This window comes from Pelophylax lessonae (assembly GCF_965119305.1).
Source record: "Pelophylax lessonae genome assembly, chromosome: 2".
Taxonomy (NCBI): domain Eukaryota; kingdom Metazoa; phylum Chordata; class Amphibia; order Anura; family Ranidae; genus Pelophylax; species Pelophylax lessonae.
Window position 1 is genome coordinate 329354107 of NC_138769.1, and position 26145 is coordinate 329380251.

The following is a 26145-nucleotide window of genomic DNA, read 5'->3' on the forward strand; positions in this document are numbered from 1 at the left end:
ACAGTGAGAGGGCAGGGGGCTTTAGTACTAGCTGTACCTCCCTCCAAAGGAACACCCATAATTTTAGCTTTAAGCTAAGAGAGGGGCAACAGCCAGCACTCACAGAAAAAAAAATTAATTTTACTTGAAAACTACTACAGATTTAAACAAGACAGCGGGTCCCCAGAGGTATTTAACAAGCCTTTACAATCCTAGTGAATCCTTCATGCAACAACAATGAAACACACCTTCAAGCATAAAGCTTTCTTTGCCTTCCATCTCTTGGTTGCACGTCTGTAGTACTCTGGAGGGAAAGTGTATACAATGTTCAACTGTTTACATACATGCTCAAAAGTGTCATAACGAGTCAGCCGCAGCTCTTTTAACATCTTTTTGCGCCGATCTATTGTCATTAGCATCTTTCTCTTGTTTGCCTTGTCCTACATTAAAAAAAAAAAAAGAAAGAAACCGTGTTAAACAGCATCAAGATCAAAAGATGTTATGCACCTTTTTCAAGCTTAGCTTTAAAGAAAAGCTTACAAATTAGTGGAGAGACCTTTTAGCACTCAGATGTCCTGTCTGCAATTATGCAATATGTTTACACCAGTCTACACAGTTGTGTTTCTGTCTACTGGAATTGAAACTACTATCAACACTATTCAGAAAAGGCATTAAATGGACGATGAATGAAAGTAGTCCTACCCCTCTATTTTTTATGTGTATGACAGTGAGGTGAAAACATTTTTGCACACAAATCCTTAGGGCTCATGCAAACTATCCACATTGATCTACATCAGGGGTGTCAAGCTCAATTTCATCATAGGCAACATCAGCATTATGGTTGCCCTCAAAGGGCCGGTTATATCTGTAAGATTAGATGTCCAGAGCACCCCACACCCCCTTACACGAGAGGTCAAGAGCCCCCCCCCCACCATCAGAAGTCAAGTGTCACCCACCCTTCCTTACATCACAAAGCACCCCCTTACCTTGTGCTGCTGCCAGGAAGAAGATGCAGGTGGATCTGGGAGGAAGAAAGTACAGGGTCTGGAGGAGGACCAGAGGAGGGCTGGAGTCAGCTTCTAGAGTCTGCTGAATGCTGAGACCAGGGGAGGCAGAGACAAGGTGGTGTTGCGGCTGCACAGAGAGGTGCAGGATCTGTAGGAGGCGTTCTGCCCTCCTCCTCCCTGCGGACTGCTGAGAAGGGGGGGGTGGGCAAAGACAAGCCTTTCTGCAGCTGCACAGAGAAGCAGTGGATCTGGCAAAGAAGTTCTGTCCCCTCTGCTGCTGACTAATGAGACGGGGGGGGGGGGGATGCTGCAGCTGCAGGAGAGGTGCGAGGGCCACATGAAATGGCCTGGGGGGCCGCATTCAGCCCGCAGGCCTTGTGTTTGACACCTGTGATCTACATAGATCAGCATAGGCTCATCCCAAAGAGACATAGAAAGAAATTGTTTTTTATGTGCCCTGTTTACATCACAGCACAGCATTGAGATGGGTTGCGACGCATTGCATAAAAAAGCACACATGCTGCATTTTGATGCAGTGCAATTCACCAAACTCCATGTGACTACACCACATCAAAGACTTGAATAAAGTGTCATTTTATGACACTTAAAAAAGCAGGAGTCTGTTAGGAGGGTCTTAATGTTTTTTTTTTTTGTTTAGGTGTGAAGGTGGAGATACCCTATAAAATCTAAAAACCAAAAAAAAATAACCTCGGGGTTATTGGCTGGCCGCTTTGTTGTAAGTAAGCTAGGGTGCACAAATTACTCACCTTGCCCCATGCACTTACAACCCATGCGAAGCTTAAAGCCAGTGCTCTGCTTATGCAGAGTGGAGACAGACACAGCATTCTCTCCTCTATGGGCAGTTAGATGTAAACAGACCACCTGTCCGTTTACACTGACTGACATCTGTTTCGCAGCATGGATGGGGAACGATCCCCATCTGTCTTTTTTTAGCGGAATGGATCGAATCAGATGTCGGTGGGTGTCAACGGACCCATGTCCATTGACTTCCACTGCTCCATAGACAAGGTTCGATAAGAGTGTAAAAAATATCAGCGCAATAGTGGTAAAATGAATCGTGTGATTAAATTAATATTGTGCTTACAGTGCAACAAAATCTTAAAGTGTCCGGCTGCTAACACAAAACAGTGTTATTCACTCCACAATAAAACAAACAATATACAGTGCTGCGCCAGAAAAATGAAATTCAGGAAATATAAATAATGTAAAACAAGTGTTTCCAGTGTCCAGAAAATTTGATAACTTATAAAAGTGACACGTAAGAACAAATCTTCACATTTGTGATCCCCACAAAAAATCTGTGATGTGCTCCACTTCACCGCCACCAGAAATCAAAGCCTCTCACCTTCCACACTAACCCAAGAATCAACCCGGGCCAGAAACAGCTTTACCCCACCTCTACTGTGAAAGTTAGCGCCCAATACGCGACGACGTAACGCGTATAGGGGGCGGAGCCTATCCTGCCGGACGCTACATTCTCTCAGCTGTGCGGAGCTTGTATCTTATATGCACATGTCTAATGCTTGCTTTGTGAGTACTTCATTTAAAGAAATACCTTGCTGATTCATCTATACGGAGAGCATTCGATTTTTTGTGCTTTTCCTTCCTATGCCCGGTATCTGCTTATGGTGAGAGTGGAGCCTACTCTGGAAATTTCTATAGGTGTCCTAATGAAGATCCTCTACACCATCTTGTGACCCTTGTGGGGTAAAGCTGTTTCTGGCCCGGGTTGATTCTTGGGTCAGTGTGGAAGGTGAGAGGCTTTGATTTCTGGTGGCGATGAAGTGGAGCACATCACGGATTTTTTGTGGTGATCACAGATGTGAAGTTACTTTTACAAGTTATCACATTTTCTGGACACTGGAAACACTTGTTTACATTATTTATATTTCCTAAATTTCATGTTGTATTTTTTCTGGCGCAGCACTGTATATTGTTTTAAGGGTTCGATAAGGTCTCCCTGAAAAACTGACAGGTGGACCCGATCAGTCCACCAGTGTGAAAGGGGCCTAAGGGAAAACGGGTAACACTTCTGGGTTGTGCTTCATCAGACTTTATTTAGTCAGGTGGAGGTTTGGGGTGAGCTGCGAGTGCAAAAGGCGCTTACACTTTTTTTTAACCTTATATTTTTATTTTACCATGATAGCCTTAATAGGTTTTTGTAAACTGCTTACCTTTGGGTGCAGTTGGATGTGCTCCTTGAAGTTTTGGATTCTGCCTGTCAAAACGGCAACTGCAATTATAAAACATATTTTTATGTATTTATAAACTCCCCATGTCAGTTCAACCAGGATAATACAGTGTAAAGCAGAACAAAACGTGCATTGCATACAGGGTGGCTACTGTATACATATTTTCAGTTGCATTTATATTCACTCATTTTGGTGTGCAAGATTTATTATCATTATTATATGTGCACGATTTGCACCTTGTTTTTATTATTGTGAATATTACTTTTAATCTATATTTTTTATTTGTTCACATTGATAATATTTGGCACTATTGCACTTTGTATTTATTGCACACATTTTCTGGATTTATTTATTTTCCTAATTTGTATCGCGCGGCACTTTTTTGTTTTATTCTGTTTTAGTTGAACCAGCATATTTTAGCTTTTGATACATGATAGAGTCATGAATCACCAAACAGTTTCTTTTGGGGACTTTTGGTGAGATCAGAACAAGTGTCCCAGCCTGTGTGCAAGTATACTTTTCTGCTGTTTTAATGAATCTGTGTGTCATAGCACGTAAAGCAGCTTTAGACATGAGACCAGAGATCAAAACCACTGACAAACAGTTGTGTAATTGGTCACAAGTGGAAAAGGGAAGATCACATGAATATCAGCAGTGACATACAATGAGGGTAGAGACAAACTAGAAAGACGCGCTGGAGGAATGATAAAAAAAACATGGGGAAAAAAAAAAAAAAACCAGAGCAACAGTAGATGTTTGCAGAATTTGTATTCAACTACCAGCTGATGTGACATGACCACGACCCCAATCACACAGTTTCCAGTCAGATTACAGCACGCAAAGTCATCAAACGGTCAACTGGAAAGGTTGGAGATCGGATACTGATCACTACGGATTCTCTGGCTGATAAGCCAATTGCAACGAGTTTTAAAAGAGTTTGGCCAGGTGCTTGCCTACTTCTTTATCTAGCAGGGGGTATGTGTGTGTGGGGGGAGGAGGGGGGGGGGGGAGTACAGAGTAGCAAGCTCCTGATAGCACATCCCTATTTTACTGTCCTCCACTACAGAGCATGCAGCCAGAGTTTTTAAGAGGACAGGAGTGGGTAGAAATACTGGCAGAAGAGTGGCAAGGGCAATTCCCCCCATCCGCTTGTACCGTTCTGCTAGCACCTCCCTCCTCCACAGCGAGAGCTCACACATGTATGGTCGTGTCCGGTCTGTACTGTCACTACCATAGGTGCTGTAATGTGCATGTGCAAGTTGACAATTAGATTTCTACCACAGACTTTTTTTAAACTGGGCATACGCAAGATCACCTCAGGTCACTCCAAATATGGCAGCAATGACCTGTGCATGCCTGCTACTGAGCTAAAACCACACTCTCTACCCTGCACATGAAGGTCATCACTGCCATATTGCCCACTGTCTTCGTTTAGGGTGTATGTGGGGTTGGTATAGACGACAGAGCCAGCAAGATCTTGTGCATTCATGAGTTTATGCTGCAGTTAGCAAATACTGACATGTAAGGTTGCTAGGTACTACGCATGTGCCTTATTGTTGCTATTTTGATGACATTTTTCTGCAGCTTCTATGATTGCATGGGAGCTTTACAGAACCCTGCAGTCATCATGTTAAGATCCAAGTAAAAAAAAATGAAATCTTTATTATTACTATGCCATAATCAAATTTTACATTCACATGCATATAAACTGTTTATGGTTCTCCTCTTTTACTACTTGGCATCCTCTTATTATTTCGAACATTTCTCTATTTCAAAAGGGGAACTAAGGTGAATAGTAAAAAAAAACATTTTACTTCCTGTAATCTTCTTTTATATTAACTATAGGATGTAGAAACAATGGTTACGTATGTACAGATTTACATCACTTAGGAACAGGAAAGAAGTTATTTCTACATGCAACACTGTCCACAGCTGAGGAAATCCACTTTAAAACTAGCCATGTCTTTGGTAATACAAATTTTATTGAAAGTCTCATACTTGTGCCTTACAAAGCTTAAATGACAAAAGCACTATATATATTTGTAAAAATGAAAAAATTATACATGACTTACACTTTAGAGTGCAGTAAATTTAAAGGATATCTGCACTGAGAAATAAAGTGAAGCTACAAAGGAAACCTGCACACATAAATTATGCTTATTGAAATCTCTCTCCTAAAACTTAGCACTCACTTTTGACTTCTATAGATGTTTTATCATCAGGACTTCTTTTCACTTTATCCACGAGCTGCTGGATTTTTATTTTGAGCTTGTCAGACTAAGACACAGAAACGCACAAAAAAAGAGAAGTATATGCTATTAAAAAGACAGAAAAAAAACACATACGTGGATGCAGCATCAATATGTCCCCCACTGGCTCCAAGATTGAGAACTGAGAGATCAAACACCACTGATCACTTGGTTCTAAGTCTTCAGTGAGCAGAAAGCTGGTGACTGTCAGTCAGCGGCTCTCTGCTCTGCCTCTCTAGAGCTCACTGGAGCGCTGGGCTGTGGAGGAGGCACGAGCAGCTGGCTCAGTCTCCCAGCGGATCACTGAGAGGCAGCGCCAGATGCTGGTCCAGGCTTCTGGGCAGATCCCAAACATATGGTTGGATCTATTTAGAGCCTGGACCGGCTCTAGTACATCTGACAGCAGATTTTAGCTTGCTGTCCACTGAAAACAGGTCACAGGAGTGCAGAACAAACTGCATTCCTGTGACCCCCCCCCTGGAGTAGTATAGCCAAAAGAGCTTCGGTCATACTTTTCCTTTAAATATATTTACAGTTAAAACTATAGGTTCACACATATGAAGACAAATAATTATTTACAAATAATGCAGGAAAATCTTGAAATGTACCTTACAAATCCACACATGTATAAAGCAAAAACATATCTATTAGGGTATTCTTCAAAGTGAACCTCTGCCAAGCAAAGTAAAGGTTGATTTAACTTACCCTATCCCCAGCGGAATAAACATCCCTGCCACTTTGCACTGAAAGCAAAGAGACGAAGCCCTGTGTAAAGCTCTAAGTTGTGATTTGGAGCTTTCATAAAACGGAGGACTCTCTACACACCCATACATGACAGCACTGGGCCAATTGGCAAGCAATGGTGCTTGGCAATATGCAAAAAATGCCTGCGCTTAGGAACAAATGTAACCAATAAAGAATAAAGGATAAGCTGCTGCTGAAAAAAAGGGGAAACCTTTACAATAGCTAAAATGGGTAAGTATCAGCGCTGCTTATTAAATAAGTAAATAAATAAATGATTTTAATAAAGTGTAACTAGTGCCAATATATTATGTGCAAAAATATCATTAAATAAATATATAAAATGATTATTATACCATGTGTCATATATAAAGTGCAAAGTGATATAAACTCATTATTATAAATATATGAATACAATAAATATCAAACAATATCAAAAATGGTATGATTAAGTGCTAAGTATAGTTATAATTGTAAACCAATAATTGATAACAATAAAAAAGTGTCCAGTGCTCAGTGACAATCCATAAATGTATAAATATCCTCTTCATACAAAAAAGTGCTCAGTGCTCAAAAATCCAGGTGCTCCCCTCTCAGTCCCCTACTCACCGGACTGTAAGAGGAATCAGGCCTTATAAATATAAACCAACAGTCAAGATCCCAGGACAGCGCCAGAAAAGCAGCAGCTCAGATCAATGTCTCCTCATATACAAATCGCAGCAATTTCCAATAAATGTCATCCAGGATTATGGATCCACCATAAAAATCAAATAGAGAGAGACCTCATCGCGCAATATATAACAACTTTATTAAAAGACAGTTTAAGATTGCACTTACAGTGTATCACATCAATATAAGCGGTATCGGCTCCAATCCCGGGGACGCCAGACTTTCCTCTGCGTTCATCCTGCTCGGACCGGAAGTGATGTAGTGCGTGAGAGTAACGGCTTGACGCGTTTCGCTCTGCCAATCAGAGCATTCTCAAAAGCTATTGAATAGCTTTTCTGGTGCTGTCCTGGGATCTTGGCCGTTGGTTTATATTTATAAGGCCTGATTCCTCTTACAGTCCGGTGAGTAGGGGACCCCGAAAATCAATCACCACTTTCAGGCTTTCCAAGGGCGTAAATTGTTGATTTCACTCCTGACTACCTATCACAGTTTCGGAGGCCATGAAATGCCAAGACAGCACAACCCCCCCCCCCCCCCAAATGACCCCTTTTCGGAAAGTAGACACCCTAAGCTATTTGCAGAGAGGCATGTTGAGTGTTTTGCAGATCTCACTTTTTGTCACAAAGTTTTGGAAATTGAAAAAAGAGGAAATAAAATGCATTTTCCTGAGTTTTCTTCATTTTCCAAAAAAAAATGAGAGCTGCAAAATACTCACCATGCCTCTCAGCAAATAGATTGGAGTGTCTACTTTGCAAAATGGGGTCATTTGGGGGGTTTTGTGCCATCTTGGCATTTCATGGCCTTCAAAAGTGTGATAGGTAGTGAGTGAAATCAACAATTTACGCCCTTAGAAAGCCTGTAGGTGGGGATTGGTTTTAGGGGTCCTGTACGCGGCTAGACTGCCAAAAAATCTCACACATGGGGTATCCCTGTACTCAGGAGAAGCAGCAGAATGTATTTTGGGGTGTCATTCCACATATACCCATGGCATGTGTGAGCAATATATCATTTAGTGACAACTTTGTGTAAAAAAACAAACAAAAAAAAAAAAATTATAATTTTCCCGAAACTTGTGGCAAAATATAAACTATTCCATGGACTCACCATGCCTCTCAGCTAATAGCTTGGAGTGTCTACTTTGCAAAATGGGGTCATTTGGGGGGGTTTTGTGCTATCTTGAAATTTCAGGGCCTCTGAAACTGTGACGGGTAGTGAAGAGGTAAAACACAATTTACGCCATTAGAAAACCTAAGGTGGGGATTGGTTTTCGGGGTCCCGTACACAGCTAGGCTCCCAAAAAGTCTCACACATGTGGTAACCCTGTACTCAGAAGAAGCAGCAGAATGTACAGTGCCTTGCAAACGTATTCGGCCCCCTTGAACTTTGACCTTTTGCCACATTTCAGGTTTCAAACATAAGGATATCAAACTGTAATTTTTTTGTGAAGAATCAACAACAAGTGGGACACAATCATGAAGTGGAACGAAATTTATTGGATATTTCAAACTTTGTTAACAATTAAAAAACTGAAAAATTGGGCGTGCAAAAATATTCAGCCCCTTTACTTTCAGTGCAGCAAACTCTCTCCAGAAGTTCAGTGAGGATCTCTGAATGATCCAATGTTGACCTAAATGACTAATGATGATAAATAGAATCCACCTGTGTGTAATCAAGGCTCTGTATAAATACACCTGCACTGTGATAGTCTCAGAGGTCCATTTAAAGTGCAGAGAGCATCATGAAGAACAAGGAACACACCAGGCAGGTCCGAGATACTGTTGTGGAGAAGTTTAAAGCCGCATTTGGATACAAAAAGATTTCCCAAGCTTTAAACATCCCAAGGAGCACTGTGCAAGTGATAATATTGAAATGGAATGAGTATCAGACCACTGCAAATCTACGAAGACCTGGCCGTCCCTCTAAACTTTCAGCTCATACAAGGAGAAGACTGATCAGAGATGCAGCCAAGAGGCCCATGATCACTCTGGATGAACTGCAGAGATCTACAGCTGAGGTGGGAGACTCTGTCCATAGGACAACAATCAGTCGTATACTGCACAAATCTGGCCTTTATGGAAGAGTGGCAAGAAGAAAGCCATTTCTTAAAGATATCCATAAAAAGTGTTGTTTAAAGTTTGCCACAAGCCACCTGGGAGACACACCAAACATGTGGAAGAAGGTGCTCTGGTCAGATGAAACCAAAATCAAACTTTTTGGCAACAATGCAAAACGTTATGTTTGGCGTAAAAGCAACACAGCTCATCACCCTGAACACACCATCCCCACTGTCAAACATGGTGGTGGCAGCATCATGGTTTGGGCCTGCTTTTCTTCAGCAGGGACAGGGAAGATTGATGGAGTCAAATACAGGACCATTCTGGAAGAAAACCTGATGGAGTCTGCAAAAGACCTGAGACTGGGATGGAGATTCGTCTTCCAACAAGACAATGATCCAAAACATAAAAGCAAAATCTACAATGGAATGGTTCACAAATAAACATATCCAGGTGTTAGAATGGCCAAGTCAAAGTCCAGACCTGAATCCAATCGAGGATCTGTGGCAAGAACTGAAAACTGCTGTTCACAAACGCTCTCCGTCCAACCTCACTGAGCTCGAGCTGTTTTGCAAGGAGGAATGGGCAAAAATTTCAGTCTCTCGATGTGCAAAACTGATACCTGACAAAACTGACATACCTCAAGCGACTTACAGCTGTAATCGCTGCAAATGGTGGCTCTACAAAGTGTTAACTTAAGAGGGCTGAATAATTTTGCACGCCCAATTTTTCCGTTTTTTGTTAAAAAAGTTTGAAATATCTAATAAATTTTCGTTCCACTTCATGATTGTGTCCCACTTGTTGATTCTTCACAAAAAATTACAGTTTTATATCTTTATGTTTGAAGCCTGAAATGTGGCAAAAGGTCGAAAAGTTCAAGGGGGCCGAATACTTTCGCAAGGCACTGTATTTTGGGGTGTCATTTCACATCCCTGTACTCAGGAGAAGCAGCAGAATGTATTTTGGGGTGTCATTTCACATATACCCATGGCATGCGTGAGCAATATATCATTTAGTGACAACTTTGTGTAAAAAAACAAAAAAAACAAAAACAAATTGTCATTGTCACCTTCCCTAAGCTCAGGGCAAAATATAAAATACTCCATGGACTCAATATGCCTCTCAGCAAATAGCTTTGGGTGTCTACTTTTCAAAAAGGGGTCATTTGGGGGGTGTTTGAACCGTCCCGGCATTTTATGCTCAATCTTAGCCACACATCACCACTTGAAAACCAAGCCTTTTCTGTGACTTTGTTTACATGAAAAAATATTCTTTTTTACTAGAAAATTACTTTGAACCCCCAAATATGATATATTTCTTTAAAGCAGAGGCCCTATAGAACAAAATGGTGGATGTTGCACGGTATTTGCGCACAGATTTTCCAAACGCAATTTCTGTGAAAAAAATTTTTTTTTTTAAATTGAATGCACAAATACACTATAGAATTCCAAATTGTTTGGTAAAATTTAAAAGATGATCTTATGCCGAGTACATAGATACCAAACATGACATGCTTTAAAAATTGCGCACGCCTGTGCAGCGGCAACAAACTACGTACATTTTTAAAAGCCTTTAAAAGTCTTTACAGGTTACCACTTTAGACTTACAGAGGAGGTCTACTGCAAGAATTACTGCCCTTGACCTGGCGTTCGCGGCGACACCTCACTGCAATTGCAGTTTACATATGCGCGCAAGCAGGGGGGGGGGGCTTGATTTTTTTTTTTTTTTTTTTTGCTTTTTTATGTTATTTTGACACCTTTCCTTTCATTTTTTTTTTTTTTAATCATTTTTATTGTTATCACAGTGAATTTAAATATCACCTATGATAGCAATCTGTAGTGACAGGTACTCTCTTTTTAAAAAATTGGGGTCTTTTAGACTCTAGATCTCTCCTCTGACCTTAACGCATCTGACCACACTAAAATTAGTGTGATAAAATACTTTCCCAATTTCCCAATGGCGCTGTTTATTTCTGGCGAAACAGAAGTCATGAAATACTCGTAGCTTCCGGTATCTTAGGCCAGTGGTCCTCAACTCCGGTCCTCGGGGGCCCACTAACAGGCCAGGTTTGCAAGATAACTAAATTACATCACAGGTGATCTCATTTGCTGCTCAGTGATTGCAGTTTTCTAGTCTGCATCTCCCCAAGGTAATACTTAAAATCTGGCCTGTTAGTGGGCCCCGAGGACCAGAGTTGAGGACCACTGTCTTAGGCCATAGAGATGATTGGAGCCATTCTCATCTCCAATCAGCTCTATGGTTAGATAATTGAACCACCGGCTGCACTCTCGGGTTAACCGGCGGGACAGGAGAGCCTGAGAAAAACCACGGAAGGCAGCGGGAGGGGGGTAGTCCCCTCCCACTGCATGCAAAAGCAGTCTAGCGGCCAATTATCCGCTAGGATTGCTTTTACATGTAAGCAGACCGCTGGCTGTAAAAAACGATACCAAGGTGAGGCCTAAATCTGCAGGCATCATCCTGGTATAACCACTCAAAGTCCAGCAACGTACTAGTACATTGCTGGTCCTTGTTTGGCATATAGTGTAGGGTTTTTTTTTTTTTTCAAGCAGCCTGTGGGCTGAACGAAAAAAAAGAGAACCTAACAGAAATCACCACAGGAATATTGTGTAGTTTTACACACCATTAACCGCCCAACAACCAAACCCACTGATTTAATGGTGGGTATACATGACAATATTCCGCGTATACCTAAAGGTATTTTAACTGCAGTGGTGAAATCACGCCTACCACAGCTGCTGCCATCAGAGGTATCCATATATGCTGAGCGCAAACGCCGTTTGTGTCAGAATATATAAAATCAGTGTGGCAGCCGACGGGTACCTGCAAGTGAAAAACAAACAAAGTACAGTAAAAGTACAGTGGGAAGAGTAGAAGAACATAAAAATAACTGACAAGACAACTGTTTTTGTATTTTTTTTTTTTTTTTAAACACTTTTTTTTCTGTGAACTGCAATTTTCTAGCTTGTGTCTCTCAAATCTTTCGAGACCCTGTGTTTGTGTGCCCTACACTATGTCGTACTGTACCCTACACTAATACTCTACTAGTGTGTGGTAGCGCTCCAAACATTCCCCGATGCAGAGATCAGGTTGGTCAGGACATCTGGGACAATAATAGCAGGTGTCACGCCTAAATCCGCGCTTGCTACAGACACATCTTCTTTGGGGGAGTCTTTGGGTAGGGGTACTCGGGCGGACATGTGGAAAATGTCGCTCATGCAGCCAGCTCACTGCATCTGGAAGGGGAAGTTGGGCAGGCATACCTCCTGGGTACAGGTAGGCGTTGATGATCTCTTCCTGGAATTCTCGGAAGGATCTGGTTCGTCCTGACGCCCTATATAGGACAAAGGCGTTCAGCATAGCCAATTGGAATAAATAAACAGACACTTCTTTGTACCAGCGTCTGGCTTTACAGGCAACTAAATACGGCGCCAAAAGCTGGTTGTTAAGGTCCACCCCTCCCATATTAAGGTTGTAGTTGTGGACAGAGAGGGGTTTCTCCATAATGCCAGTTGCAGTAGAAATTTGGATCGTCGTGTCTGCGTAAAGGGAGGACAGAACAAAAACATCCCGTGTATCCCTCCACTTCACTGAAAGCAATTTGTCAGTTTTCAAGCAGGCTCTCTCCCCCCGACTAAGACGGGAATTTACAAGCCGTTGGGGGAAGCACGGTGCCACATGCGTCAATTTGTAATTCAAGCAGGTGACTAAATAGTGGCACGCTTGTGTAAAATTTGTCCACATACAAATGGTACCCCTTTCCGGATAAGGGTGACACCAAGTCCCAAACTATCTTGCCGCTGCTCCCTATGTAGTCTGGGCAGTTGGGGGGCTCCACAGTGCTATCTTTTCCCTCATAGACCCGGAAACTAACTGTAAAGCCTGTGGCCCTGACACAGAGCTTTTACAGTTTGACCCCGTATCTGGCACGCTTGCTGGGGAGGTACTGTTTTATGGCAAGGCGGCCAGTAAATTTAATCAGGGACTCGTCAATGCAGGCAACTTGTTTGGGGGTAAACAAGGCTGCAAACCGCTGACTGAAGTGGTCTATGAGGGGCCGAACTTTGTGGAGCCAATCAAATTCACGGTCTCCCCGAGGACGACAGATTTCATTGTCGTTGAAATGCATAAATCGCAGAATTTGCTCGTATCTCGGCCTGGACATGGAGGCAGAGTACACACGCATATGGTGAATTGGGCTAGTGGACCAATATAGCCGCAATTCACTCTTTTTTGGTTATGCCCATGTGGAGGGAAAGGCACAGAACGATTTTAAAATCGGGAACCGTTACAGGTTTCCAGTCGAATTGTCTGGCAAGGGGTGAATTTGGGTTGGCGGCAATGAATTGTTGTGCCTATACATTTGATTGATCTACAACAGATCTGAAAAGATCTTCCGTGAAGCACAGCTCAAAAAAATTCAGGGGCATAAAACCAGCTGCCTCCACGTGGATTCCAAGTTGGGCAGTGAATGGGGGAATTACTGGCGCTGTAGTATCAGTGGGTTGCCAATTGGGATATGCCAGCGCATCAGGGAGGGCACTATGGGCTCTACGGGCCTGTTTTCGAATACGCGGTGGCTGCAGGCCACTATTCGTGCTAGCCACCGCACCAGCTTCAACTGCACTTATGGGACTCGCCATGTCACCAAGTGTTACTGCAGTGCTGGTTGTACTAGGTCCAGGGTGTACTAGGCCGCTGGCGCTTGCCAGGCCACCAGAAGGATGAGCGGCACTAGTACCGACACTCTGCTCCATACGAGCACCCTGCGATTCCTGCATCTCAACAACTCCAGAATGGGGTTGGGTACGCCTGGGTCTAACAGGAACCCATCCGCCGTCAGAGCTATCTGTCAGGGAGCTACTGCTGTCATCAGGTTCGTATACTGACCCTGATTCTGCCAGTGAGGCTTCCCCATCGCTCTCATCTGACATGGTCAGTATACTATAAGCCTCTGCACTACTGTACCAACGTAATTTTAGTAACTAAATTTTTCGGTACAGTAGTGTGACTCACAGGTAATAAAAGCACCTGGTTGTCAAGGACTATTTCAACGGCTACCAAAAAAACTGCTAATGCTAGCAGGGATCAGGCCTGACTCTGCTAACACAGCGGTTTTGTGCTTTGTGTTTTTTTGTAAGTGACAGTAATCTATTGATTACTACACTTGCCTGGGTGGGGTGGGCTGGGCGGAGGGGGTTAAACGCAGGTGCTGGCAGGAATCAGTGCTGATTGTGCAAACATCGCGTTTTGGGAACCCTAGTATAGTTCTGATCAGATATTGATCTGTTCAAACACTATACTAGTATTGGAAGTGTGTGTGTGTGTGTGTGTGGTAATCAAGTGGTTATTTATAACTATGCGCCGGGGATCTGCGCTATTTTAGACTGACGCTAACACTAGCTAATGTCACCTGTGTCACTAATAATAGTGATCAGAAAAAAAACTGTACACTATAAAAGTGACACTGTGACAGGGCAATGAAGGGGTTAACTGGGGGTGATCAGGGGGTTAAATCTTTATTGGGGGGGTGGCGGGGACCCTAAACCTCCTTGGGACAGAAACGAACTCGCTAGCGCTAACTCAAGTCACAATCACACTAATACAAAATACAGTAAAACACTATATTACTTGTGCATTAGTGTGCAATGTGACAGGGGGGAAGGGGTTAACTGGATGTGATCAGGGGGGGATCAGGGGGTTAAATCTATATTGGGGGGGGGGGGGTGGCGGGTATCCTAAGTGTAAAAGGAAGGGCCGAAAACGCTAAACCTGGTCACAAGTCACACTTATACGGGTATATAGAACATGCTATATACTGTATACAGTGTGTGTTGTGACAGGGGGTGTAGGGGTGGTCAGGGGGGGGGATCAGGGGGTTAAATCTTTATTGGGGGGGGTGGTGGGGACCCTAAACCTCCTTGGGACAGAAACTAACTCGCCAGCGCTAACTCAAGTCACAATCACACTAATACAAAATACACTAAACCAACAATATATTACTTGTTTATTAGTGTGCCTTGTGACAGGGGGGAAGGGGTTGAATCTTTATTGGGGGGGGGGGGGGTGGCGGGTATCCTAAAAATAAAAGGAATGACCGCAAGCGCTAAACCTGGTCACAAGTCCCACTTATACGGGTATATAGGAGAATGCTATATACTGTATAGGAAAATGCTATATACTGTATACAGTGTGTGTTGCGACAAGGGGTGTAGGGGTTACCTACTTGGGACAGAAACTAACTCGTAGCGCTAACTCAAGTCACAATCGCACAAATACAAAATACAGTAAAACACTATTTCCTGTATATTAGTGTGCAATGTGACAGGTGGGGGGAGGGGTTAACTGGGGGTGATCACGGGGGATCAGGGGGCTAAATCTTTATGGGGGGGGTGGCGGGTATTTTAAGTGTAAAAGGAAGGGCCGCAAACGCTAAACCTGGTCACAAGTCACACTTATACAGGTATATAGAACATGCTATATACTGTATACAGTGTGTGTTGTGACAGGGGGTGTAGGGGTGATCAGGGGGTTAAATCTTTATTGGGGGGGTGGCGGGGACCCTAAACCTCCTTGGGAGAGAAACTAACTCACTAGCGCTAACTCAAGTCACAATCACACTAATAGAAAATACAGTAAAACAATATATTACTTGTTTATTAGTGTGCCTTGTGACAGGGGGGAAGGGGTTAAATCTTTATTGGGGGGGGGGTGGCAGGTATCCTATGAATAAAAGGAACGACCGCAAGCGCTAAACCTGGTCACAAGTCCCACTTATACGGGTATATAGGAAAAGGCTATATACTGTATAGGAAAATGCTACATACTGTATACAGTGTGTGTTGTGACAGGGGGTGTAGGGGTTACCTACTTGGGACAGAAACTAACTTGCTAGCGCTAACTCAAGTCAAAATTGCACAAATACAAAATACAGTAAAACACTATTTCCTGTATATTAGTGTGCAATGTGACAGGGGGGGGGGGTTAACTGTGGGTGATCAGGGGGGATCAGGGGGCTAAATCTTTATGGGGGGGGGGGTGGCGGGTTTTTTAAGTGTAAAAGGGCCGCAAACGCTAAACCTGGTCACAAGTCACACTTATACGGGTATATAGGAAAATGCTATATACAGTGTGTGTTGTGATAGGGGGTGTAGGGGTTAACTGGGGGCAGGGGGGCGATCGGGGGTTAAGTGTGCCTATCTAAGTGTGTGTGTATGTGCTTGGTGCAGTACTCACAGTTAGATGTGCTCTCTCCGCTCGATGAATCCAAAAAGGATCATGGGAGGGGAGAGCGGGTCTTCTTGTTTACATTACACAGGCTCAGAATAGAATCTGATTGGGCAGGACCGGTCAACAGGTCCAGGACAAAAATCATTGGCCTGGACCTGATGACTGATTGGTTCTGAACCCAATCAGGTCATCAGCGGCGCCCCAGAGCAGCGGGAGCTAGTGACGTAGGGGTACGCCACTTTGCCTGCACGGGGCTGACCGCCGCAGTATATGTACTTGCGGCGATCTGCAAGTGGTTAATATGACATTTTTGTGTTGGGCGTTTGCGGCACTTCCCTATTAGTTTGAAGGTGTAGCATCGCAGCCCCAGCATGTAAACACCCTCGTCCGCTGCCTAATGCAGCTTGAGGGGTGTGGTTGGTGGGTGGCAGAAACACATCTCAATCATGCATTTTTTCCACCCTGTCCCATGTATAGCTGCAGAGGGATGCACAAGTGTGCATCCCCATACAGGCAGTCAATTGGGACACAGCAGCTGCACAGGAATGCACAAGTATTCCATGCATTCCTGTTCAGGCAGTCTCATTCCATGTAAAAACCTACATCCATTGCCTATTGCTAAATCATGCATTTTGGCCACCACTAACCCCCCCCCCCTCCAGGATTCTAAACAAAGCCTAAGGCCTTCCTCACATGGGGCATACTGCTACAGGGCCATGTTCAGCTGCAGAGGGATGAACATGTGTTCCATGCATCCCACATGCAGGCAGTCCCATTTATATCAATTGGGACACAGCAGCTGCACCGGAATGCACAGGTGTTCTGTGCATGCCTGGGCAGGCCGTCCCATTCAGGTCAATTGATACACAGCAGCTGCAAGAAAAAAGCCACTGTGTGTGGCTGCATGTCCCTGAGCTCACACTGTCTGCGTTTGGGGCCATGCACCTACACAGGTGTCAGATCTGTCCTTGCAGCTGCTGTGTCCCAAGTGACATAAATAGGACTGCCTGCAAAAGGGATGTACAGAATACCTGTGCATTCCTGTGCAGGTAAACATGGCCCTCAATGGGCGTGAACTTTAGCGGACCCCACTGAACAAGGCATTAGTAGAGGAATTTAGCAGGAATTACTTAAGTTATATGTGTGCAAATAAGGATTTTAGTTTTTTTTTTTTTTTTGTGAAAATAGTAATTGGATAAACATTTGCACAAAAATCGTGGGGTCCTAAATATCAGTAGCACCTTCTTTTTATTCTACTGATCATGTGCTTTCAGAAAATATATGGTTTGGGGTTTTTTTACAAACTGAAAGCTGTAAGTGAAAAATGAAAACCTTCAGATTTTAAAAAAAGTTTTTGGGTATGTTCGATTTTCACCATTTTGCAAAAAAGGCACAATTTAAAATTTACAAATATTTGTTGTTTATTACAGGTTAAACTTTTATATTTAGTAGGAACTTAGCAGGAATGTTGTAAATATTGCTGTATTTTTATCTGCGAATAATGATTTTAATGTATTTTTAGCGAAAATAGATTATTTTCGCATTAAAAATCAGTAGGACCTTCTTTTTATTCTAAAGGTCATATGCTTTCAGAAAATATATGGTTTGGGGGGTGTTTCACAAATTCCGTAAGCTGTAAGGGAAAAATGAAAATCTTCAGATTTTTGGAAAAATTTGGATATTTACATTTTTGCGTACATTCGATTTTCACCATTGCGCAAAAAAGCCGCAATATAAAAGTTACAAATATTTGTTATTTATTAACTCAATACAGGTTAAGCTTTTATATTTATAAAATTTGCTGTGTTTTTTGCTAATAATGATTTTTAGCGATGCACCGAAATGAAAATTCTGGGCCGAAACCGAAAATGACTTTTTCCCCCCAAATAATTTTAAAATAGATAGAACAGGTGCATACACCAAAAACAGGCAGGTGTACACTTGTAGCTGCCACCCTGTCGCAGTATAATGGTTAATTTAATTACCAATGGTATTTGTATTATGCAGCATGAGGGGGTTAATGTATTGCCACTGCTGGTCACTGATGAATTAGTGACTGACCAGTGGCAGTTAATTAACCCCTTTGTGCTGCATTAGTGCAACCAGTATCAGTGTTAATTAACACTGGTTGCACTGATACTGGTTGCACTAATGCAGTGACCAGCAGTGGCAATACATTAAAACAAATACCATTGGTAAGCTCGCCTCAGCATCCCCCCCCCCCCTGCCTCAGCGTCCCTGCCCCCCCTGCCTCGGTGTCCCTCCCCCCCCCCCCCTGCCTCAGCGTCCCTCCCCCCCCCCCCTGCCTCAGCGTCCCTCACCATCCCAATGCAATCTCCTTACTTTCACTCGGCTCCTCCGGTGTCCTTCCTTTCAAAAAACCCGCCTCTGGCCGGCGGCCCGCCTCCGGGTGATGTCACTTCTACTACGATCTGTGCATGAATGAATTAACACACCGGGCGGGCGAGCGGCCGCTAATAGCTATAACTATGTGATCGCTTCACTTCCCTGTCAGCGGAGATACATGCCTGACAGGGAAGTGAAGCGATCACATAGTTACAGCTATTAGCGGCCGCTCGCCCGCCCGGTGTGTTAATTCATTCATGCACAGATCGCAGTAGTAGTGACATCACCGGGAGGCGGGCCGCCGGCCAGAGGCAGGTTTTTTTGAAATGCACTTTTTCCCCCAGCACCTGGCAGACAGTTCACTTAGCAGTCACAGAGTCTCCAGTACAAGCTATCAGATGTTAGATCTCAGCAGTGTAGGCAGGCATGTATCTCCGCTGACAGGGAAGTGAAGCGATCACATAGTTATAGCTATTAGCGGTCGCTCGCTCGCCCGCCAGATGTGTTAATTCATTCATGCGCGGATCGCACTAGTAGTGACATCACCGGGAGGCGCGCCGCCGGCCAGAGGCGGGTTTTTTAAACCTGCGCTGCGCCTGCAACGGCCATCTTTAATATCGGCATATTTAACCCATTTTCGGCCGAAATGGAATAAGCCCATTTTCGGCCGAAAATTTCGGTGGCCGAAATTTCGGTGCATCACTAATGATTTTAGTGTATTTTTAGCAAAAATATTGTTTTGATAAACATTTGCGCAAAAATCAGTAGCACATTCTTTTTATTCTACTGGTCCTGTGGCTTTCTAGAGAATATATGGTTTGGGGGGGGGGGGGGTGTCTTTTACAAACTCCACAAAGAAAAGACAAAATTGCAAAAATGGTCTGGCCAGCTGAGTTTAAAAGTGAAGTGCAGGGCCTGGCAGCGAAAAGGTTAAAGCCCACCTCTTGGATGCTGCGTATATGTGTTATGCTGTCATAAAGGGGTTAAAGTGCCACTGAGCACTAATGGGGGGAGATTTTAAAATGCAACTGACCACGATTGATTGGGAGGGAAGGGGGAATTTTATTTCTACGATTACCTCTAATCATTAGGCTGGTGTTCGCTGTTTGCTAATACAAGAAACATAAAAAAAGATACATACTTTTACATTTTTTTTTTTTTTTTTAACAAGGTGAACCATAGCACACAGTAGTGTGTTACTGCGTGTTGTGGTGCATTGAAAAGAATGTGCATTAGGGTGCCGTTAGGAATAAATGGCACCACAGCACCCAAACAGACAAATGTGTATTTGCATGTTCCTGCAGTGCAAGGGTGTAAACCCAGTTTAATGCTTTTGGGAGGATTCAGTGCAACATTCTCACGCCCATTTTTTTGCCTAAGCATCTGTTATAATACGATGCAACCCTAATGTTTTATGCTAGGAAACAACTCTATATAATATCTATTAGAAATGAAAATATATTATAGATGAAAATAATTTAGAAATTAAATGTAAATGTAAGCAATCCCAATTTTTTGGGTTTTTTTTCCTTTATACAGTAAAAATAAAGTGGTTGTTAAATATCACCAAAGCTCTATTTGTTTAACCACTTGCTTACTGGGCACTTATACCCCTTTCCTGCCCAGGCTAATTTTCAGCTTTCAGCGCTGTCGCACTTTGAACGACAATTGTGAGGTCATGCAACACTGTACCCAAACATTTTTTTAAATCTTTTTTTAATGCAAAAATAGAGCTTTTGATTTGGTGGTATTTAATCACCAATGTTTTTTTTTATTTTTTGCTCAAGAAACAAACAAAAAAAAAAAAATAGAAAATTTTGAAAAAAACAAATACATTTTTCATAGTTAGCTATAAAATTTTGCAAACAGGTAATTTTTCTCCTTCACTGATGAGGCTGAACCGATGGGTACTGATAGGCTGTACTGATAGGCACCGATGGGGCATCAGTGGTGGGCCCTGATGGGCACTAATAGGCAGCACTGATCAGAAGCACTGGTGGGCATTGATAGGTGGCCCTGGTGGGCACTTATAGGTGGTAATAGTTGGCGCTAATTAGCAGCACTGGCAGGCACAGATTGGGACCGATGTCCTTGCAACAGAAGCTGGTTACCGATTTTCTATTCTCCTCATGCTGATCTTGAAGAGAAAAAAGTCGATAACTGCCTTTTGTTTACTTCCGTGATCAGCTGTCATTGACAGCTGATCACGTGGTAAAGGCTCGTTGTCATAGCCCCTTTACACTGTTCTGTGATCAGCCGAGTCTGAAGGACTCGACAAACACAGAGCAGGCCGTGCGCAAGCAGCGCGATCATGGCACTGGAAGCCCACGCTGTAAGGGCTCTTTCACATGGGCTCTTTCGATCAGATCCGCCTGTCAGTTTTTTAGGCGGATCTGATCGGATGCCCATTCAGCCCTATGGAGCAGCGGATGTCAGCGGTGACATGTCCGCTGACACCCGCTGCCATCCGCATCCGATCCTGTCCATGAAATCCGGACGGATGGAAATCTATTTTCCATCCGTCCTGGGGATCGGATCAGATGAGAGCGGACAGGCGGTCCGCTCTCATCTGAACCCCCATAGAGAGCAGCGGGGGCTGTGACACCTCCCTCTCCGCACTGCAAGCGGAGACAGAGCTGTCATCCGCCGGCTCAGCGGGGATCGGCGGATCAATCCCCGCTGAGCAGCACGGATCCGCCTACGGAGGCAGACCGTGTGAAAGAGCCCTAACTGTCTTTCGGCTATAGCGCGGGCAGAAAGTGGTTAAAAACAAAAAGATGTAAAATGAATTTGGGTACACAGCACTAAAAAGGGAAAAACAATATCGACATGTTACACCACCTTACTGACCTGGCCAGTAAGGTGGTGTAACATGCCGATATTGAGGTGGTCAAGATTACATTTCTTTGACACCCAAGTGTATTGATTATGATACACTATAAAAAGATTTTCCAAGGAGAATCTAATCTATTTGAAGGATTTTTTTTTCCCAAACAAAACTGCTCAGATACTGACCTGACTTGCCATGTTCAATGACAATAGCCTTTTGACAACTTCATTAACTCTGGAAGGGAAAAAAAAAAAAAAAAAAAGAAGAAGTATATGTAAATGGTCACCTTGTAAAACAACTCATTCAGTTTAAAATAGAAATAAAAGGCAAAACATTTGTGTATAAATATAAATAATAAAAAAAAAAAAAAAACACATGATAAACCCACTTAGTTTCTATTTTATATAATTGATCACAGAATCTCTATTTTCAGCTACATAGGGGAGGAGAAAGAGCAGTAAAGTGAATGGCTGCGCAAGGTTGGGGGGGGGGGGGTGTCAGGACAAGTCTCATCATTGGAGGAGAGTGGGCTGAGTTCCCATGCTGTTTTTTCATACCTAGTGTGGTCAGTTTGTAATAGTAAAGCAGAGGAGGGACTGGCAGGAACATCAGGGATTTTACACAAAGGAAGCAATATGAAGAGAACAGGATAGGTTTTCATACAAGTACATGGCATAGCAGGCACTTATCAGGAATATGTAATGTTCGGTTAACAAATTCTTTAAATGCAGCACTACAGGATCTTCACTTAGTATACTGCAGATAGATCACAACTGTGTCCTGTTATATAGGGCTTAACTATAATGCAAATGTTTTACTTTTTGTTCTTTGTGCTTTGGACTAGCACAGAGATAATTCAATTATTATGCTTTAACCCCTAAAATGTTAAGCAGTATTTCACAATATGAGAGCCGGTTAAAAATAAACAAGCAATTGAAGACTTTATTGTATAGGGCAGGTAGATACAGTATATCTACCTTCCAAATTGCTTCTCTGCTGCTACAATCCACTGCTGGCCTACCAGGTATAGGAGAACATGTAACACACCAACAGTGCAATGCTTGGTGGCTGAATGGCCAATTGTCAAACCTTAACACTGTCATATGTGAAATGAGGGAGTTTTCACCACCCTTGTATACCTTTTATCCTTGCTCAGAAATTGAATCATACACTGGAAGCTCATGCATGCTGGTGGTGGTGGAACAGAGTGGTGGGAAAGCAATTGGAAGGTGGGCAAAGTAAGTGAGATAATCAGTGTAGATTTAACTGCTCTAAACAAAATACAGAAATGTCATTAGAGTAACAATCATAATGGCTAGAACCCGTGCTACAGAACCCAACATATGTTTTCATCATGACATACTTACTCTTCCACTTTTTGCACTTCACCATACTCCTTCTTAAGCAATGTGGGTGGCAAATCATCCAACTGGCTACTAACTCCTGAAGGATAAAAATACATACATATATTAAAAAAAAATATATATAAAAGTTTTGATTATGGCTTTGTAATCATTTTTGTCAACTTCAGTTTTTAAGGTTTTTCGGTACACGTTAATCTACTGGAATTGTTTTGGGATGTTTTTGAGGTTTCTTCACTCATCCAAGTAGCATCCTCAATCTCAAGGCTTAGTGGTGAAGGGTAGATGAGTATAGAAAGGTCTTCAACATTACAGAATGAGCCCAGGTGAATGTGGCAAATTACCAGCCCTTTCAGAGTAGTTGAAAGAATCAGAAAAAATTGTTCATAAAATGGTGACAATGGGGTTGAGTTACTAAAACTGGAGAGTGCAAAATCTGGTGCAGCTCTGCATAGAAACCAATCGGCTTTCAGGATTTTTTTTGTCAAAGCTTAATTGAAAAAGCTGAAATTAGAAGCCGATTGGCTACCATGCACAGCTGCACCAGATTTTGTACTCTCCAGTTTTAGTAATGGGCCATACACACTATAAGATTTTCTGAAGACTTTTTCCTTTAGACTTACCAAAACCATATAATATGAGGTCAAACCTAAACACTTTCAATTTGTATGCAATCTGGCAGCCCCTTTCACTACATAGAAAAGGTAAATCTGAAGGAAAAAGTCTTCAGAAAATCTTATAGTGTGTATGGCCCTTAAGTCTGGGTTTACACTGTGTGCAGAGCGGCTTGCAGCAAGGGGTCCAGTGTGTCCCTGTTCACCGTTTCAGGTCTCAATTTTTGGCTGAATTTGGACCTCAAACAGACCAGAAGACACACAGGACCCTTCAGCAAACAGTCTGCAGCTGTCCCGGAGCTATGTTTGAGATCCGGTCACAGTCACCTGACATGCGAATTGGATGTGGGGAATACCGCATCCAATTCGCACCAGTGTAAATCCTGCCTCAATCAACCCCAATATATGAGAAACAGAGCATTCACACCTACATGTATTGGTGCAGGGTGTTCAAAAAATCCCTGCTTGCTGTATTTTTCATGCAGGTTCCAGCAAAATGTATGTTCCACTGGGATCAATGATAACACATGTAAACACACTTTTTGCATGCTTATAAAACACTACAAGTTTGAATGTAGCCTGAGAAGGTGGGGGGACAATAGGGGGGTTATTTACTAAAACTTGAGCAAACAAAATCTGGTGCAGCTCTGCACAGAAACCAATCAGCTTCCAGGTTTTATTGCCAAAGATGAATTAAACAAGCTGAAGTTAGAAGCTAATTGACTACCATACACAGTTCTACTAGATTCTGAGTGCTCCAGTTTTAGTAAATTTACCACTATATGTCATAGCAGAATTTTAATCTTACCAAGTAGCTGACATCATGCACTTTATATTGTTAGTTCAGAAATACCAACCTTCTTTTGTCGTAGCATATGTTCTGGCAACTTGAATAAGATTTGCACCTGAAAAAAATAAGATAACTTCACTAGAAGTATAAACTATGTTAAATTAGCTTACAAAAATACAAATAGGATATATTTGATAGGCAAAGGAGGAGTGGGAGAGAGACAGAGGCGCATGGGGGGGGGGGGGGGGGGAAGCAAAGTTTATCTCTGCTGAAAAGCGCTTATGACTCTTAATGTCTGGGGTAGCAAGTCCATAAGCTCCAGTAAGTGTGGGAACAAGGGGGGGGGGGGGGGCGCTTTGGTCACAGTATGATTTTTGGTGCAAGTGAGAGAAGTGGAATTGCACAACTGCACAGTTTGAAAAACTGCACTAAGATATATTTAATAATTGGAGCACAATCACCTTATTGGAGTAATTAAATGAGATATATATATATATCTCAATCAGACATTATAGTACTGTATTGGATTCTGAGCACTTTTTTGGAAGTTTTGATCATTATGAAATATTTTTAAACTTTATATATTTATTTATAACCACTTAGAGGGTGTTTGTATAGGATAGCGTTTGAGTTGGGATCTATTCAGGGGTTATAACTCTCCCTTACTTTAGCCAAAATTAAGAAAAAAAAAAAAACAAGTGTAAAGCGGCCCATACATTAGCCCTTTTTTTGTTCAATCAGCAGGTTGAGCAAATATCAAGGACTCGATTCCCCCATCCACACACTTGATGTCAGAATACACTGATCAGCGTTGAAAGCTATAGCCTGCAGTGCTGATTGAGCGGGGAAAATCTGACAAGATGGTTGTACAGAAATTGATCAGTAGATTGACTTCTGTACAATCACTCTTCCAATACATGGATGGAAATTCGCCTGGTCCCTCCTGATCTGGCTGAATGTACCTTCAGTTCTACTTTAGGCCTCTTTCACACATACGGTCCGTTCAGTTCATCAGTTCAGTCACGTCAAAATGTATCAGTTTTCCATCCGTTTTTCGTCAGTTGTTATCTGTTTTTCATCCGATCCGTTTTTTTGACAGATGAAAAATAGGGCATTCATCCGTTCAAAAAAATGGACATTGACGGAAGCGGATAAAACGGATGTTAACTGATGATCATCCGATGTCATCCGTTTTTACATAGAGATACATTGATGTCCGTTTCTCATCCGTCAACGGATGGATGAAAAACGGACAGCATGTGTTAAAGGGGCCTTAGATATTGCATAATGTACCACACTATGAAGAAGCCCCTAAAATGTTCCAATTCTCACATAGGCTTAATTGTTACAGGATCACTTCAAAGGATAAGTTCAACTTTCAAAACATGTTACACCTATAATCGGAATGTAACATGTTATACATGCACTGACCCCACACTCCCCTGCTGTGACAGCTAGTGGGGGATCTTCTCTCCCCTTCTAGCTGTCAACATTTTTAAAAAACGTGGGCTATGCCTGCCCAGCTGCGTCACTCATTTACAGCGCTCTGTGAAGGGACTACAAGGTCCTTTGCGGCTGTCGGCTTGTAGTTTTCAATATACTACCACGGCGCCGGGGTAGTTCATTGAGTCTTCCTGTCAGAATGTATGGACTTCTTCGTACGAGGTACGACCAAACCAATCCGCTGACAGATTTGCAGGAGATCTGCTGATCCCTGGTGCAATGCTTTCCAGGTTCTCACCTGCAAATAAAATGTGCATTTATTTATGTTTTTGTCAAAGGGTTAACTTGTCCTGGGGTGGATTAAAATTGATGATATACTTGAAATGGATTCCATCCCAACTGGGCCTATGTTGCCATCTACTCTCCGACAAACTGCGTCTGCATTTTACAAGTGAAGACTGCAGGAGTCCACCCGCAATACACTGATGGTGCAATGCTCTGCAGACTTCTCAGCAGTAAAGTAATACATGTACATTTATCAGGAGATCAGTCTTTAATCTATGCAAGACTGTACACTAGATTCTTCTAGAACCCCAATGAT

At 42.7% G+C, this 26145-nt stretch overlaps 1 protein-coding gene across 1 annotated transcript in view; it reads right to left on the bottom strand.

The window, feature by feature from the left end:
- MRPS15 (mitochondrial ribosomal protein S15) overlaps nt 1-26145 on the bottom strand; it is a 29326-nt gene that overhangs the window by 2771 nt on the left and 410 nt on the right. The window contains exons 2-7 of the mRNA XM_082247409.1: nt 24169-24216; nt 22704-22779; nt 21522-21570; nt 5392-5476; nt 3182-3240; nt 228-419 (exon numbers count right to left, since the gene is read on the bottom strand). Coding sequence (XP_082103535.1) covers nt 228-419; nt 3182-3240; nt 5392-5476; nt 21522-21570; nt 22704-22779; nt 24169-24216 — 509 coding nt within the window. The remainder of the gene's footprint in view (nt 1-227; nt 420-3181; nt 3241-5391; nt 5477-21521; nt 21571-22703; nt 22780-24168; nt 24217-26145) is intronic.